The sequence below is a fragment of the Cavia porcellus genome, unplaced genomic scaffold (assembly GCF_034190915.1).
Source record: "Cavia porcellus strain 051 isolate PalLab524CR breed Dunkin Hartley unplaced genomic scaffold, mCavPor4.1 scaffold_13, whole genome shotgun sequence".
In the NCBI taxonomy this organism is placed as follows: domain Eukaryota; kingdom Metazoa; phylum Chordata; class Mammalia; order Rodentia; family Caviidae; genus Cavia; species Cavia porcellus.
The window spans coordinates 71,525,656-71,538,804 of NW_026947496.1; the positions used below are offsets into that span (position 1 = coordinate 71,525,656).

Below are 13,149 nucleotides of genomic sequence, written 5' to 3' on the forward strand. Positions count from 1 at the left end.
AATTCAATTTGTACTTTTAGATTGCTCTCATTTTTAAAAATTTTTCTGCATATTTTTAGATGCTTAGAAGTTTAAGGAGTACACTTTTACTTTCAATCACATAAACACCTCTGTTGGGAGCCGCAGCCCCGAGCCCGGTCGCCTCACTTGGCGGACGTGAGGCCTGTAGTAAAGAGTGAGGCCTGAGGTAGATTACCCCTCCCATCGAATATGCTAGTTTCCTGCTTACCGCGTAAACAACCCGCTCAACAATATAGTCTGCCTGGCAACTGATGATGTTAGCCAATCAGCTTGCCTTGCTTACTTTAACATGATTGGACACTGTACCCGTATATATACCGGTGCCACCCCTGGGCGGAAGAAGAAGCCAGATAGAAGCCCGGAAGTAGAAGCCCAAAAGGAGCCGCGGAGAGCGGACCGGTAGAGGCTTTGGGGCAGACTGAAGCACAAAAGGAGCCGCGGGGAGCGGACCAGAGGAGGCTTCAGCTGGGAGAACCCAGGGCAGGCTGTACGGAGAAGAAAAATAAAAAGAAAAGGTTGTCCACTACCAGACTGTGTCGTGTGTCCTTCCTGCCGGCCGGGAGCGGACATCGACACACCTCAGCTAATGAAATATAGTTATATGAAATATAGTTATGATATGAAATATGAAATATGAAATAGTTATATGAAATATAGCTAATGGAATATAGTTTAACTTGGACTTTGTGCCCCTGATCACATGTAAATTAAGCCAGAGATGGTTTTGTTCCCGCCAGTTAATACTGATACATCAAAAGTATGAATCTCTTCCTAAGTTTCCTTAACTCCCTCCTGCCTGTGGTCTTATTTTCTTCTCAGTTTTCATTGACCGTATCAGGGTGATTTTCCTGGCAAAAATTCCTGGCAAGCCAGACATGGTAGTGCACACCTGTAATGCCAGCACTCAGGAAGCTGAGGCAGATGGAGTGTTGTGAGTTTGAGACCAGCCTGGGCTACAAAGTGAGCTCAATGCCTGCCTGAACTGCATAGTAACACCTTGTCTTACAATGCCAAAAACAAAACAAAAAACAAAAACAAAAATCTGCCTGCCAGCTTATGCCTTGGCATCTGTTCTTGGATAGATTTGGAAGCACAGCCCCCAACCAGAGACTGTAGGCAGGAGTAAAGCTGTCCTAGGAGGTGTAGTTACAAGAGTATAATTCAGATTAGAGGGTTCGGTTGTCCATTTGGTCTTTTTTTTTTTTTTTTTTTTTTTTGTCTTTTTCCTTTTTATTGGTACCGGGGATCGAACTCACGACTGCCTGCTTCCAAGGCAGGTGCTTATGCCGCTGAGCTAAATCCCCAGCCCCTGTCCATTTGGTCTTGCTCACTCTAGATTTGTTCTGAGTACTGGGTGTAACTGACCGTGTCTGTGTAAATTGTATTACCATAGCAGAAGTATTTATCTGCTCAGGAAAACTTGGAGGAAAAAAAATCTCTAAAAGTTTTGTTGGAGGGAAAAAAACCTCTAAAAGTTTGTTGGAGGGGAAAAAAAATAATCCCTAATTGTTTTTTGTTTTGTATAGTCATTTGTTTTAAAATGAGCAAAATGGCAGAGTCCAAAGAGAATATCAAAACCATACTCTTTGGCAGAAATACATGCATTTAATTTGCAGTTAAGTTGGAGAATGTTTTGAGACCATTTCAATCCATTTTTGAAACAGCTTGTTCTTGATGGTAGGTAAATGAAGCACGTTAGACTTTCTGTCCTTATTTGAGTGCTTTGGTTTTATGTGGAAGATTTATTTACTCAGCCTTCAGTCAGGTGATACAATGTTATTCCATTTTATTTTGGGATATTAGTATTTTGAACGATCTACTTAGTTAAAAATCTTTAAGCACGCAAAATAGTGAACCCTTTTATTCCTATAGGTCTAGAACACCTATATTTTCTATTTACTTTGTTGATCAGCAGAAGTGAGATAATTTCATTGTAAGTGAAAACTATGACTTTTTGCCATTTGTTTTCTCAACAAATAATAAGTGTATAACTAATACTAGTGAGCCTATCAAATAGTCTTGCTGTTCTATGTACTTTGAGAAACTTACTAACAACACAACTAAGGAAATAACTGATTCTGTAAGATTTAGAAAATTCTTTTCCATTTTTCATTTCTTAAACTATTTTTTTAAAAAAAAAATTTTTTTTTGGTCTTTTTCGTTTTCATTTTTATTGGTACCAGGGATCGAACTCACAACTGCCTGCTTGCAAGGTAGGCACTTTTGCCGCTGAGCTAAATCCCCAGCTCCCTATTAAACGATTTTTTAAAATATTTTACTGGAAGATTTTTTAAGCCCATTTTATTTCAATTTTTCTTTAAATACATCTTTTTAAAATAAGCTTATAAAGACTGACAACTTGATGTGTAATAGCTTGAAAAAATGATTCATATATGATGACTGGGACTAAGTACAAACTTATACTGGTTAAAATTGATTAGTTTAAATGTGGAGTTTGAGCAATTTCAACTTTTTGTTCCATACAAAAAGGATTTTGCCGTTATATCTGACAGAAAATATCCTTGGGTTTACAAATGATAGAAGAGAAAATAGAGGTCACATGCAAAAGTTTAAGTTTCATGTTCAGTAGCTTGATTATATAAAAATCACTTTTGGGACACAATGAAAGCAGTGTTATGAGGGAAATTTATATCAGTAAAACAGAGCAAGTACACATAAACAACTTAACATTGAACCTCAAACTTCTAGAAAAAAAAGCAGGCTAACTTGAAAGCTTATATGAAGCAGGAAATTATAAAGATCAGAGACAAAATTAATGCATTGTAGATTAAAAATAAAACAAAGAATTGATGAATCTGAGTTAGTTCTTTGAAAGATTAAATAGAATTTACAAACCTTTAGCCAATCTTATCGAAAAGAAAAAGGAGGAGGAGGAAGAGGAAGAGAAGGAGGAAGAAAAGACTAAAATATATGCATTTGGGAAAGAAATAGGTGAAATCACAGCAGACCCTGCAGAAATTCAGAAGATCATCTATACTTACTTTGAAAACCTGTATTCTAATAAGAGGGAAAATATGGCAAAAATTAACAAATTCCTAGATACATATGAATTACCAAAGCTGAATCAAGAATGCATAAAAATCCTAAATAACCCAATATCAATAAATGAAATCAAAGATGTAATTAAAAACCTATCAACCAAGAAAACTCCAGGCCTAAAGGATTCACTGCTGAATTCTACAAGAAATTTAGAGAAGACCTAATACCACTACTTTTCAAACTCTTTAATGAAATTGAAAGGGAAGGGGGCTGGGGATTTAGCTCAGCAGCATAAGCGCCTGCCTTGCAAGCAGGCAGTCGTGAGTTCGATCCCTGGTACCGATAAAAAGGAAAAAGGAAAAAAAAATTGAAAGGGAAACAATACTCCCAAATTTATACCTGGAAGCAATCATACCCTAATATCAGAACCAGAAAAGGACTCAACTAAGAAAGAGACTTACAGGCCAATTTCCCTAATAAACATAGATGCAAAAGTCCTTAACAAGATATTGGCAAACAGAATGCAGAAAATCATTAAGAAGATTATACACCAAGATCAGTTGGCATTCATCTCAGGGATGTAGGGATGAGTCAACATACATAAATCAATAAATTTTAACACAGCCAAAGACAAAAAATCATACCATCTCAATAGATGCAGAAAAATTTTGACAAAGTCCAGTACTCATTCATGATACAACTCTACAGGAAATTGGAATAGATACTCTTTATCTCAATCTGATAAAACCATCTATGACAAGCCAACAATCAACATCATACTAAATGGACAAAATCTGAAAACTTTCACTCTAGAATCAGGAACAAGACAAGCATGTCCATTGCCTCCACTCTTATTCAACATTGTCCTGGAAACTTTAGCTGGAGCAATTAGACAAGAGAAAGAAACAAAAAGAATAAGATAGGAAAGGAAAAAGTTAAAATACAGTTATTTGCAGATGACATGATATTCTACATAGAAGATCCCAAAAGCTCCGTTATTTTCCTGTTTCATTCCTCCATAGTGAATGATTTTATAGCTCTGCCTCAGGGCAAGATATAGCTTAGTGGTGGAACACTTGCCTAGCATGCAAGAGGCCCTGCGTTTTATCCCCAATGCTGCAAAAAAACAAAACAAAACAAAATGAAAAAATATTTGCCTTAGGAAGATTCAGCAAGAGACCAATTTGTCCAACGGAGTAGTAACAATGCTTTTACTGTTCAAGTTAAAGCATTTCTTTTTATTATGTGTTATGGTTTAGATTGAAAACATGCTCCAAAAGTCTCATGTATTCAGAAGTGTGGCTTTTGCTAAGTGCTTAGCATAATGGGGCATTATGCTTATCAGTGGTCCATAGTGGGTTCATAGCTAAATGTGCTATTATGAAGTGGGCAGAGTTGGAGAAAGTGGATCACTATGGACAGCCTTTTGGAGGGTGCATCTCTTACTCTGGCTCTTTCTCTCTCTCTGCTTTCTGGCTGCTGTGCATTGAGCAGCTTTCCTCCCCTATTCCCTTCTACCATTTTTTTGTTCTTTTTTGGGGTCGGTTGATCACAGAATGAACACTTGGAATCTGTGAGCCAGAGTAAACCTCTCCTCCTTTAAGTTATAGGCATCGAGTATTTTGTCTCAGTGACAGAAAAGTGACTAATACATTATGAAAAAACGTAAACATGAAAAGTAAGAGAAAAAATGAATCTTTAACAACTAATATTATAACCATATTTACTTTGCACAACCTTTGAAATTTTTCTCTCTTCATTAGCTTAGGTATCTAAAAGAAAATCGCAGAATATGTCATTTTGTGGCAATATACTTTAGAAATAGTCACTGACAGTTATGGAAGTTTTCCTATATAATCACTCTGATATCATATTTAGAGAAACTCATGGGAATTGATTGGCATGATCTAATTACCAAATTTCTCCAATTGTCCTGTGAATGTCTTTTTTATTGTGGAAAATATACATAACATAAAATGTGCTACTTTAGCCTTTTTAAGGGTATGGTTTAGGAGTGTTGCACATATTTACATTTGTTGTATAACCAATCTCCAGAGCACTTGTCATCTTGCAAAAGTGAAACTTTATCCACTGAATAATAGCTCCCTAATCCTCCTTCCCTGGGCCCTGCTAATCAACATTTTGCATCATATCTCTTTGTATGCCAGTACAACATACCAGAGCTTATGGGATAAAATAAAGCATTCTCATGAGGAAAATTTAGAATGGTTAATTCCCACATCAGGTAAATAATGCTGAACCTCACTCTTCTAGAAAAAAGAACAAGTTAAACCCAAAGCACATATGATCAGAGCAAAAAGTAATGCAATGGAGACTAAGAAAACAATAAAAAGAATCAATGAATGGAAGAGTTGATTTCTGAAAGATCAAATAAAATAGGCAAACCCTTACCCAACCTTATAAAAAGAAGAAAGAAAAGACTAAAATCCATGCAATTAGGAATGAAAAGTGATGCAGGAATGGTTCAACATATGCAAATCAATAAATGTAACACACCACATTAACAGAACCAATAACAAAAACCACAGAATCAGGGCTGGGCGTGATGGGTCCTCTTGACACTCCAAGACAGCCACTATTTATTTGGGTGTATACAGTGATAGGCAGAGTTAGTGAAAGATTCAAATTTGGCAGACGTTGCAGAGGTTTATGGGCTAGTATAATCCTTGGATGCTTCAAGAGGGCACAGATGATCTTATGCTAAGAGGAGTCAATGGGAAATCTTAAATGGGTCATATTTATAATCCCAAACCTTCATTTTATCCCTTAGGGAAGTACGCAAATTAGCCATTGTGGATTTGTGGTCCCAACAGACAAGAAATTCTAAAGCTAAGAAATAGCTTCCAGTCGGGCAGGATAGCATGTATTTCTAGTCTCTGCTACTGGGAGGCTCAGTCAGAAGGATCACTTTAGCACAAGAGTTAGGGATTAGCCTGGACAACATTCTGAGACCTTATCTTATAAATAAATAAATAAACAATTTTAAATGTATGTCTCTATTTTCTTAATTAAACAATCAGATATCTAGAACTCTTAGGGCATTATTTTAAGGGATTCCAAAGTAGAAAATATCTCATCTCCTGGATACCTGTTGGTGCAGGTTTATCTTATTAGAACTTATCAGTGAATTCACAAGAACTTCACAAAATTTAAAAATGAATTTTATCACTTTGCTAGGCATGGTGGCACATGCTGTAGTCTCAGCACTAGGAAACTGAGGCAGGAGGCTCACTGGAAGTTTAAGGCCAGTCTAGGCTACAAAGTAAGTTCAAGGCCAGCCTGAACTGCATAGTGAAAGTCTGTCTCCAAAAAAATTTATTGGCTTGGACTCAAAGAGACAAAGATGATACAAATTGAAAAGACTTTGGACCCAGGCATAATTAGATAACTAGATAACTAAATGAGAAAACTACTTAGTTGTAAATACTGGCTGCTTTTTACAGAAATGGAAAGATAACTCAGAGGGTAGATCCAAGAGCCAAGTGAAAAGAGGTAAGATCCATAGAAAATCCTCAGGAAATAAGATGCCATCCTAAACAAAGAACTAGTAACATTTGACCTATTGAACTTCAGAATTTCTATTACTGTTCCATGATTATATACCCCCCCCATAAAAAGAAACATTCGGAGAGGCCCTAAATTTAATTGTAAGATCTAGAGAATACAGTAGAAGAGACATAAAAAAAATCATTCAGTTATGAGTCAAATCAATAAAAGGCTCTTCCACATTTCCATACGTGTTGAAACCTTGACTTCTAACCTCAGGGTCACTAGATGCCACCACATCTGATTTCTGAGTGAACTTTCTGAATTTTTAACCCTCGTCAATCCAGAAGACAAAAGTACTTCTGTGGACTTCTGCAACCTCTCTTACTTTGTGTCATCCCATCCCTCTCACCTATAGCTAATATGGGTTCAATATAAACAATTTATACTTTCCTTCTCCCAATTTTCTTTTATAAAAATTTTAGGTCTGATAGGCATATTTTCAAGTGCATGCCAGCCTTGCTTCTGGGAGTTTAGGAAGTTGTCCCAGGACCTGGCCATGTCTGGCCAGCATCTGTAACAGCTCATTAAATCTTTTTATTTCAAGGGAACAATTGGTCTCAAGAGTTTTGCTTTAACACCCTTCTTCAAAAGGAATCAATAGCAGATTTTTTTGCCTTTCCTACCACTGCTATATATGGTGGTGGCTGAGGCAAATCATTCTTATCCTTTTAATTCACTGATCTTCAAAAGAAGAGGATCCACTCAAAGGGCTTAAGAGTCTTACCTGCTCCAGCACCTCACAAGATTCTGGACCTTAGATACTGAGCTTGACATTGTTTCAGAAAGAACTTTGCAGGGTCCAAAAGAGGGGGTGAGTATATTTTATAAGTGAAAAAAATACAAAACATTTGTGGCCACAGGGTGGATTTTGGTGAAAATTTTGAATGTCATCTTTAAATTATTTGACTGTTTTCATCAATCTGATTCTTTGACTGCTTGGCTAATAGAAAAAAGTACAGAATAGATTCCCTGCCAGTTCCTGGTGAGAAGCCTTAAGAAACTGACAGCATCTGCTTCCTGTCTTTTGATATGCATGTTTTTGGGATCTAGCTACAATGCTATGGAGAAGTCAAGACCACAGGGATAGGTCATGTGCAGGCATTCCAAGAGCCTGAAGTGATGGCTCATTGACAGCCAGCATCCAGTGATAAAGTGAGTGCAAAAACCTGAACTCAGCTGCAGTCACAGTCATAGGACTGACCATATGAGAAATGTGGCACAAGAATATTGCAGCAAAACTTGGGGAATCTGCAGAACCATGTGACATAACAATGACATGTTTGTTATTTGGGTGCATTTGTTACACCACAAAATATAATCAGAGGAGCTGTGTTCTCATTGTTTTTATATTATAGAAAATCCCAAATATTTTTATTTTATATAGCCAATGTTTATTTAGAGGTTTATCCACATATTTACCACTTTTTCTGTTCTTCCCTCCTTATTGCAGTCTATGTTAAAGGAGGTAACTTATTTCAGCTCACAGTTTGTAGAGGTTTCCGTCCATAGTTGGCTGGCCCTAAGGCAGGCTGGCATGACAGAGGGGTTCTGCAGAGGAGAAACAGGTCATGAAGGAGGTAGCTCCAAGCAACCAGGAGCAAGGCTGCCTTTTCCCTTTTTTTTTTTGTGGTACCAGAGATTGAACTCATGACCTCATGTTTGACAGGTAAGCACTTGTGCAGAGCTATAGCCCCAGTTGCTTTCCCTTTTATCTCATCCAGGCTTCACGCCTTTTGGTTGGTGTCACCTACACTCAGGAAGTGAATTTTGTCTTCAGTAACTCTATATGGTCATACCCAGAACTATACTAATTCCAATCAGTGGACTAATTAATACTGCATGCACTGAATCCTAGTATCATACATTCTAGATCTAGCCAGCTCCAAAAAAGCCCGCACACCACACCCAGAAAGATAAAGGCTTCTAGTGTTGTACTCATCTGTAAAAAGGACAAAAGGGCCTGAAATTCTCCCTCAAGCCCCTTTAAGGACTAATGCCATTCATTATGGTGGAGCCCTCATGATCTATTCACCTTATAACAATCCCATCTGTTGGTTCTCATTTTTGTTTGTTTGTTTTTGAAGACAGTGTATGTCTATGTAGTGCAGGCTGGCCTCAAACTCAGTGTAATCCTCCTGCTTCAGTCTCCAGAGTGCTGGCATCACAGGCATGTGCCATCATGCCAGGCTTTACCTCTTTGTACTATTGCATTAGGGATTAAATTTCTGCATGGGCTTTGGAGAAACACACATTTAAACCACAGCCCAGTTCCATGCTGACAACTTTATGTCTCATGAATATATAAAGTCTAATTATATCATAGTATGGCCCTGTGAGGTTTTTAATTGATTCTTCATGTTATTTTATTTCTTGGCAATCTCTGATTTGGGACTGGAAATTTCATGAATGTATGTACTTTCAAAGTTAACTTGAGAAGCAGGATTTTGTTATCTTCTTCTAGAAAGATTTTTGTCCTGAAGGTACTAACAGTCTGGGTTAAAGATGACTCCTTGGGGGGAGCCTAAACTCTTCTCTCAATGTATATAGCCTCCTCAAACAAAAAGGTTTCTTGAAGTCCCGCTGATTAGCTGGAATTTATTACCAAGCTTACAGTTCCAGCTTTTTCTACTGGTCTGGCTAAAATATGGTGTCCTTTTCAATTCTTTCCCATATTTAGGTCAAAAGTTACAAAAGTCTCTGCCAAGGTAAATAGGATAATTCTGCAGTTTCTCTGCCCCAGGGAGTCACAGTTATGATAGCAAATGACTTTAGGGTAGAAGCAAAAGCAGTTTTTAATCTGCTTTTCAATTGTATTAATCTTGTAATCAACTAATCTATTTCAATTATTAGTTCCATTTTTACTAGGTTTTGGGTGCTGGAGTCTCCTTCTGGAGATGGTTTCTAGGTTCTTTTTAAAAATTTTTTCTGGGGCTGGGGATTTAGCTCAGCGGCATAAGCGTCTGCCTTGCAAGCAGGCAGTCATGAGTTCGATCCCTGGTACTGATAAAAAGGGAAAAGACAAAAAAAATTTTTTTTCTAAAATTTTATTTTAAAGATAGTAAAATCCAACAAAACAGAACAAAGCTAGTCATAACAAAGCAGCAAAATTGGTACGTAATTTCAAAGCAGGATTCTAAAAAACAGTAGCGACCATAATATATCCTATCGTCACAAAGTTGTCCATTCCATCAGGTATAGCAAAATCAAACCAAAACCAAAACAGAATAAAACCAATCAAAACAGAATATTGAATAAGGCTAAACAATCAGAGGGTTTCCAGGTTCTTTCTGTTTTGAGCAAAGTCAAGTACAAACAGTAGCAAAGTTTCATTAAAGGTAGGAAAAGAAACAGGCTCTGCAGAGCAATTTTGGGCTAAGTAAAAGTAGGAAAAGAAGTATACCCTACAGCAGGAGGCTGGCCACCTTAAGTGGCACAATGGCAAAGACTCAAATGTGGACTGTTTTTTCTCTATCACCCACCCCTCAGGCTGACCTCAGGTCTAGCTATCCTTGCAAAAACCTGGTCGAGTTCTCAACAGAACTCCATGTGCAGGGCTTTAGGAACTGTTCTTCACCTGTGTCCTGGGACTTTGTAATTAACAGGTCACACATACTTCCCCACCGATTTTTTTTTTTTTGGGGGGGGGTGTCTTTTTGAGACAAGGTCTTCCTATGCAGTTCAGGCTGGTCCTCACAATGGTCCTCCTGCCTCACCCTCCCCAGTGCTGGAATTATAGGCGGTGCCACCACACTTGGCATAACATTTAAATTACAAGGGTATGAATATTATTCTAGCCAAGAGCCATTAATTTACTGGGATGAAATTTGAGTTCAATCTGTCTTTGTACTCAAACTGAAGGGCTTAGGGTTAGCATCTGGGCCTTATTTTGAAGGCAATGGACTTGAACAAGGCTAAATAAAGCTGAGAGGCCGAAAGACGAGCTCTTCTTCCGTAGGGAATCCTGGAAATCTCAACCTCAGGAATTCTGTTCCGCATGCACACCTTGTAAATCAACCTTTGACTTTCCGGTCTTTCATCTCCCTCAGGGAGAGAGATCTGTCCTTAACCCACAAAGGCGCACGCCCTGTCAGGGATGCAGCTAGCCACCTTCTAGCCTCCAGGGGATAGCAGCGACTGGGGCGTGTCACAAGGCTAGTAGCTCAAGCATACCTCCGCTACAACGCCCGAAATTTGGCGCTTTGGAGCCCTACTCGCGGCCACACAAATGCTAGAAAAGACGTCACGGAGTTTTTTCAGGAGAGTTGATTGGATTAGTCTCGTGCCAATCAAGATTTCTGCGCCAATCTACCGCTCTTCCGTCCCTCCCTCCACGCTGAGGACAAAATGGACTACTGAGACAGAGCAAATCTCCGGAAATGGCAACCAGAACCACTTCCTCCAGTGCGGTCCAATGAATTTTTTCTTTTGCCAGCAAATGTATCCTTCGAGCCCGCCCAAGCGGAAACATATCTGGACCCGGTGTGCAGCTCAGAGGCCCAGAGACTCACGGGAACTCGTTAAGACTCTTGCCATTATTGCACTGTTCTCCTGTCAATCATATTGCTCTCTGGATGGGCGGAAACTGGAGCCCTTTTGGCACCGCCTTTTCCTGGGTTGCTGCGGGCTGCGGCTCTCTGGTTGAAGGAACTAGAAACCAGCCGCGTAGGCGGGGCCACGCCGCAAGCAGCCCCAGGCTGTTCCGTAGCTACGAGGCGCTGGGAGTGGCCCGAAGTGGAGGCCGCGAGGGGTGGGCCTGGGCGGGAGCAAACGTGGGGGCGGGGCCGGGGCGGGGCCGGAGGAGGCGGAAGAAGTGAGCGAGCCCGACCCGGACCCGTCTGGAATCCAGCGTCTGGGCCGGCGGACCGGCGTCGGCGGGGTTGGCTGGGGCGAAGGGGCGCTGAAGCCTGGGCGGGCGGGCGGGCGGGCCGCGGGCTGCGGGCCGGGGGTCGAGGCCGGGAGTGAGTAACGGGTGTGCCGAGGACTCGCCGCGCGGTCGTAGGAGCGGGCTGAGCGCCCGCGCCCGCGCAGTCCGTGGGGGGATGCGACCAGGGGCCCCAGGGTGGGGCGGGCTGCGGCGGCCCCGGCGCAGGGGGTGGGTGGAGGCGGCGGCGGCGGCATGAGGCGCGGGGCCGGTGTCCTGGGGAGGGAGGCTCTGCCGGCGGCCCGGTCGCTCCCGCTGCAACTGTTCGCCGGCTCGCTGTGCCCTGCCAGCTGGGCCTCGGCTGCCCTCGTCTCGGCTGCCTCCCGGGCCGCCGCTGGTGACCACTCGCCACGCCGCCGGAGGCTTCATCCGCGCCCTCCCCCAGGACGCGCCCGCGGAGCTCGGGCCCCCTCTCCCCGGACACGGAGGCCGCGCTGCGCGGGGCGGCGGCGAGGCCGGAAGATGGCCTGGGTGCTCAAGATGGACGAGGTGATCGAGTCCGGGCTGGTGCACGACTTCGACGCCAGCCTCTCGGGGATCGGGCAAGAGCTGGGCGCCGGCGCCTACAGCATGAGGTAGGGCGCCTTGGCAAGCGGAAGCCTCGCTTTCTCTGGCGAAGGCCTGCACGACCCTGTGGCCCCGGTTCGGCGGTGTCCAGCGGCGCTTTGGCCGCCCTGCCCGTCGGCTCGGGGTCCCGCCGCGTGGCTGATCGGGACTGGGAGACCCCCGGCCTCTGTGACTGGCGGGCGGGGAACGGCAGCCCCGAGAGCTTCGGCCGGGAAAACGTTTTCGGGACTTCAGTTTCGCTGTAGAACTTGTCCCGCTGTTGAGATGGCTTAGTTTGTTGGGGAAGGGACTTCCTTCTCTTCCCTAATGGTTTACGAGCCCCTTTGGGGAGAAATGCACTTTACAAAAGTATAGCGTTTATATTGGGGAAAATACACCAACGTTTTGTATCGGTTCTTACTCTTTTCCTACATTGTGGTTTTTCCTTGTTGCAAATTTTAGTTATCTGATTTAGTAAATTATTATGAGTGACAGTGGTAGCAAGAGGGGGAAAGCCCCATAATGACTTCATTGTTTTTTTGATTGTAAGAGTGAAGTTTGTTATTGGGGACTATCTTCTCAGGCTGTTCCCATTTGAAAAGAGCTTTAACATGCAGTGATTGCTCCACAGTCTCTACTGTCTGTACCTGCATTCATTCAGTTTAATTTTGAGAAGTTGAGGCAGACAGTTTAGTCTCTGCCATCTATGCTGAAGAATGTGTATATTTAAGAATACATACGTGAACACACATGTAACAACAGTGTGAAAGCTCTTTACTAGCGGTATTGAAATAAAGTTGATGTGATTTCATTTAATAGGCTAAAATTTAGTGGTTTGGCAGCTTTTGGTTAGTATAAAGTGTGGTTTTCTACTCTTTATTTTATAATCAGTTTTATACTGTTCTTTTGAGATGCTCGTGTGTTCGAAGTGCTGTACAATTTACTGGGAGCCTTCATACATATCGCTGCAGTGCACAGGGAGAATAAGGAGCAGAAATGTGCTGAAGAATAAACTTGGACCCACCACTCAGGAAACAGAAGCAGGATTGCTGCGAGTTTGAGGCCAGCCTGGACTACATAGTGAGACCCTG

General features: G+C 41.7%; 2 protein-coding genes across 8 annotated transcripts in view; one reads left to right on the plus strand and one right to left on the minus strand.

Annotated features, from left to right (window-relative positions):
• Positions 1–11,238: 11,238 nt before the first annotated feature.
• On the minus strand, positions 11,239–11,709 carry LOC134478439 (mucin-1-like). The gene has a single exon (XM_063259719.1). The coding sequence runs from the start codon at positions 11,707–11,709 to the stop codon at positions 11,239–11,241; it is 471 nt and encodes a 156-aa protein (XP_063115789.1).
• Positions 11,322–13,149, plus strand: part of Ubp1 (upstream binding protein 1) — a 70,713-nt gene continuing 68,885 nt past the window's right edge. Inside the window, exons 1-2 of one of the 7 annotated variants that reach the window (XM_063260435.1) lie at positions 11,322–11,338; positions 11,898–12,087. In XM_063260435.1, the coding sequence (XP_063116505.1) occupies positions 11,975–12,087 (113 nt within the window). In that variant the 5' untranslated portion in view covers positions 11,322–11,338; positions 11,898–11,974. Of the gene's footprint in view, positions 11,339–11,371; positions 11,468–11,525; positions 12,088–13,149 lie in introns of those variants that run through there. The other 6 variants (XM_063260432.1, XM_063260433.1, XM_063260431.1 and 3 more) reach the window with 6 other exon arrangements.

Excerpts from the sequence above, each read along its gene's own strand:
- LOC134478439 (XM_063259719.1), bottom strand. The coding sequence starts at position 11,709 with ATGCCGCCGCCGCCGCCTCCACCCACCCCCTGCGCCGGGGCCGCCGCA.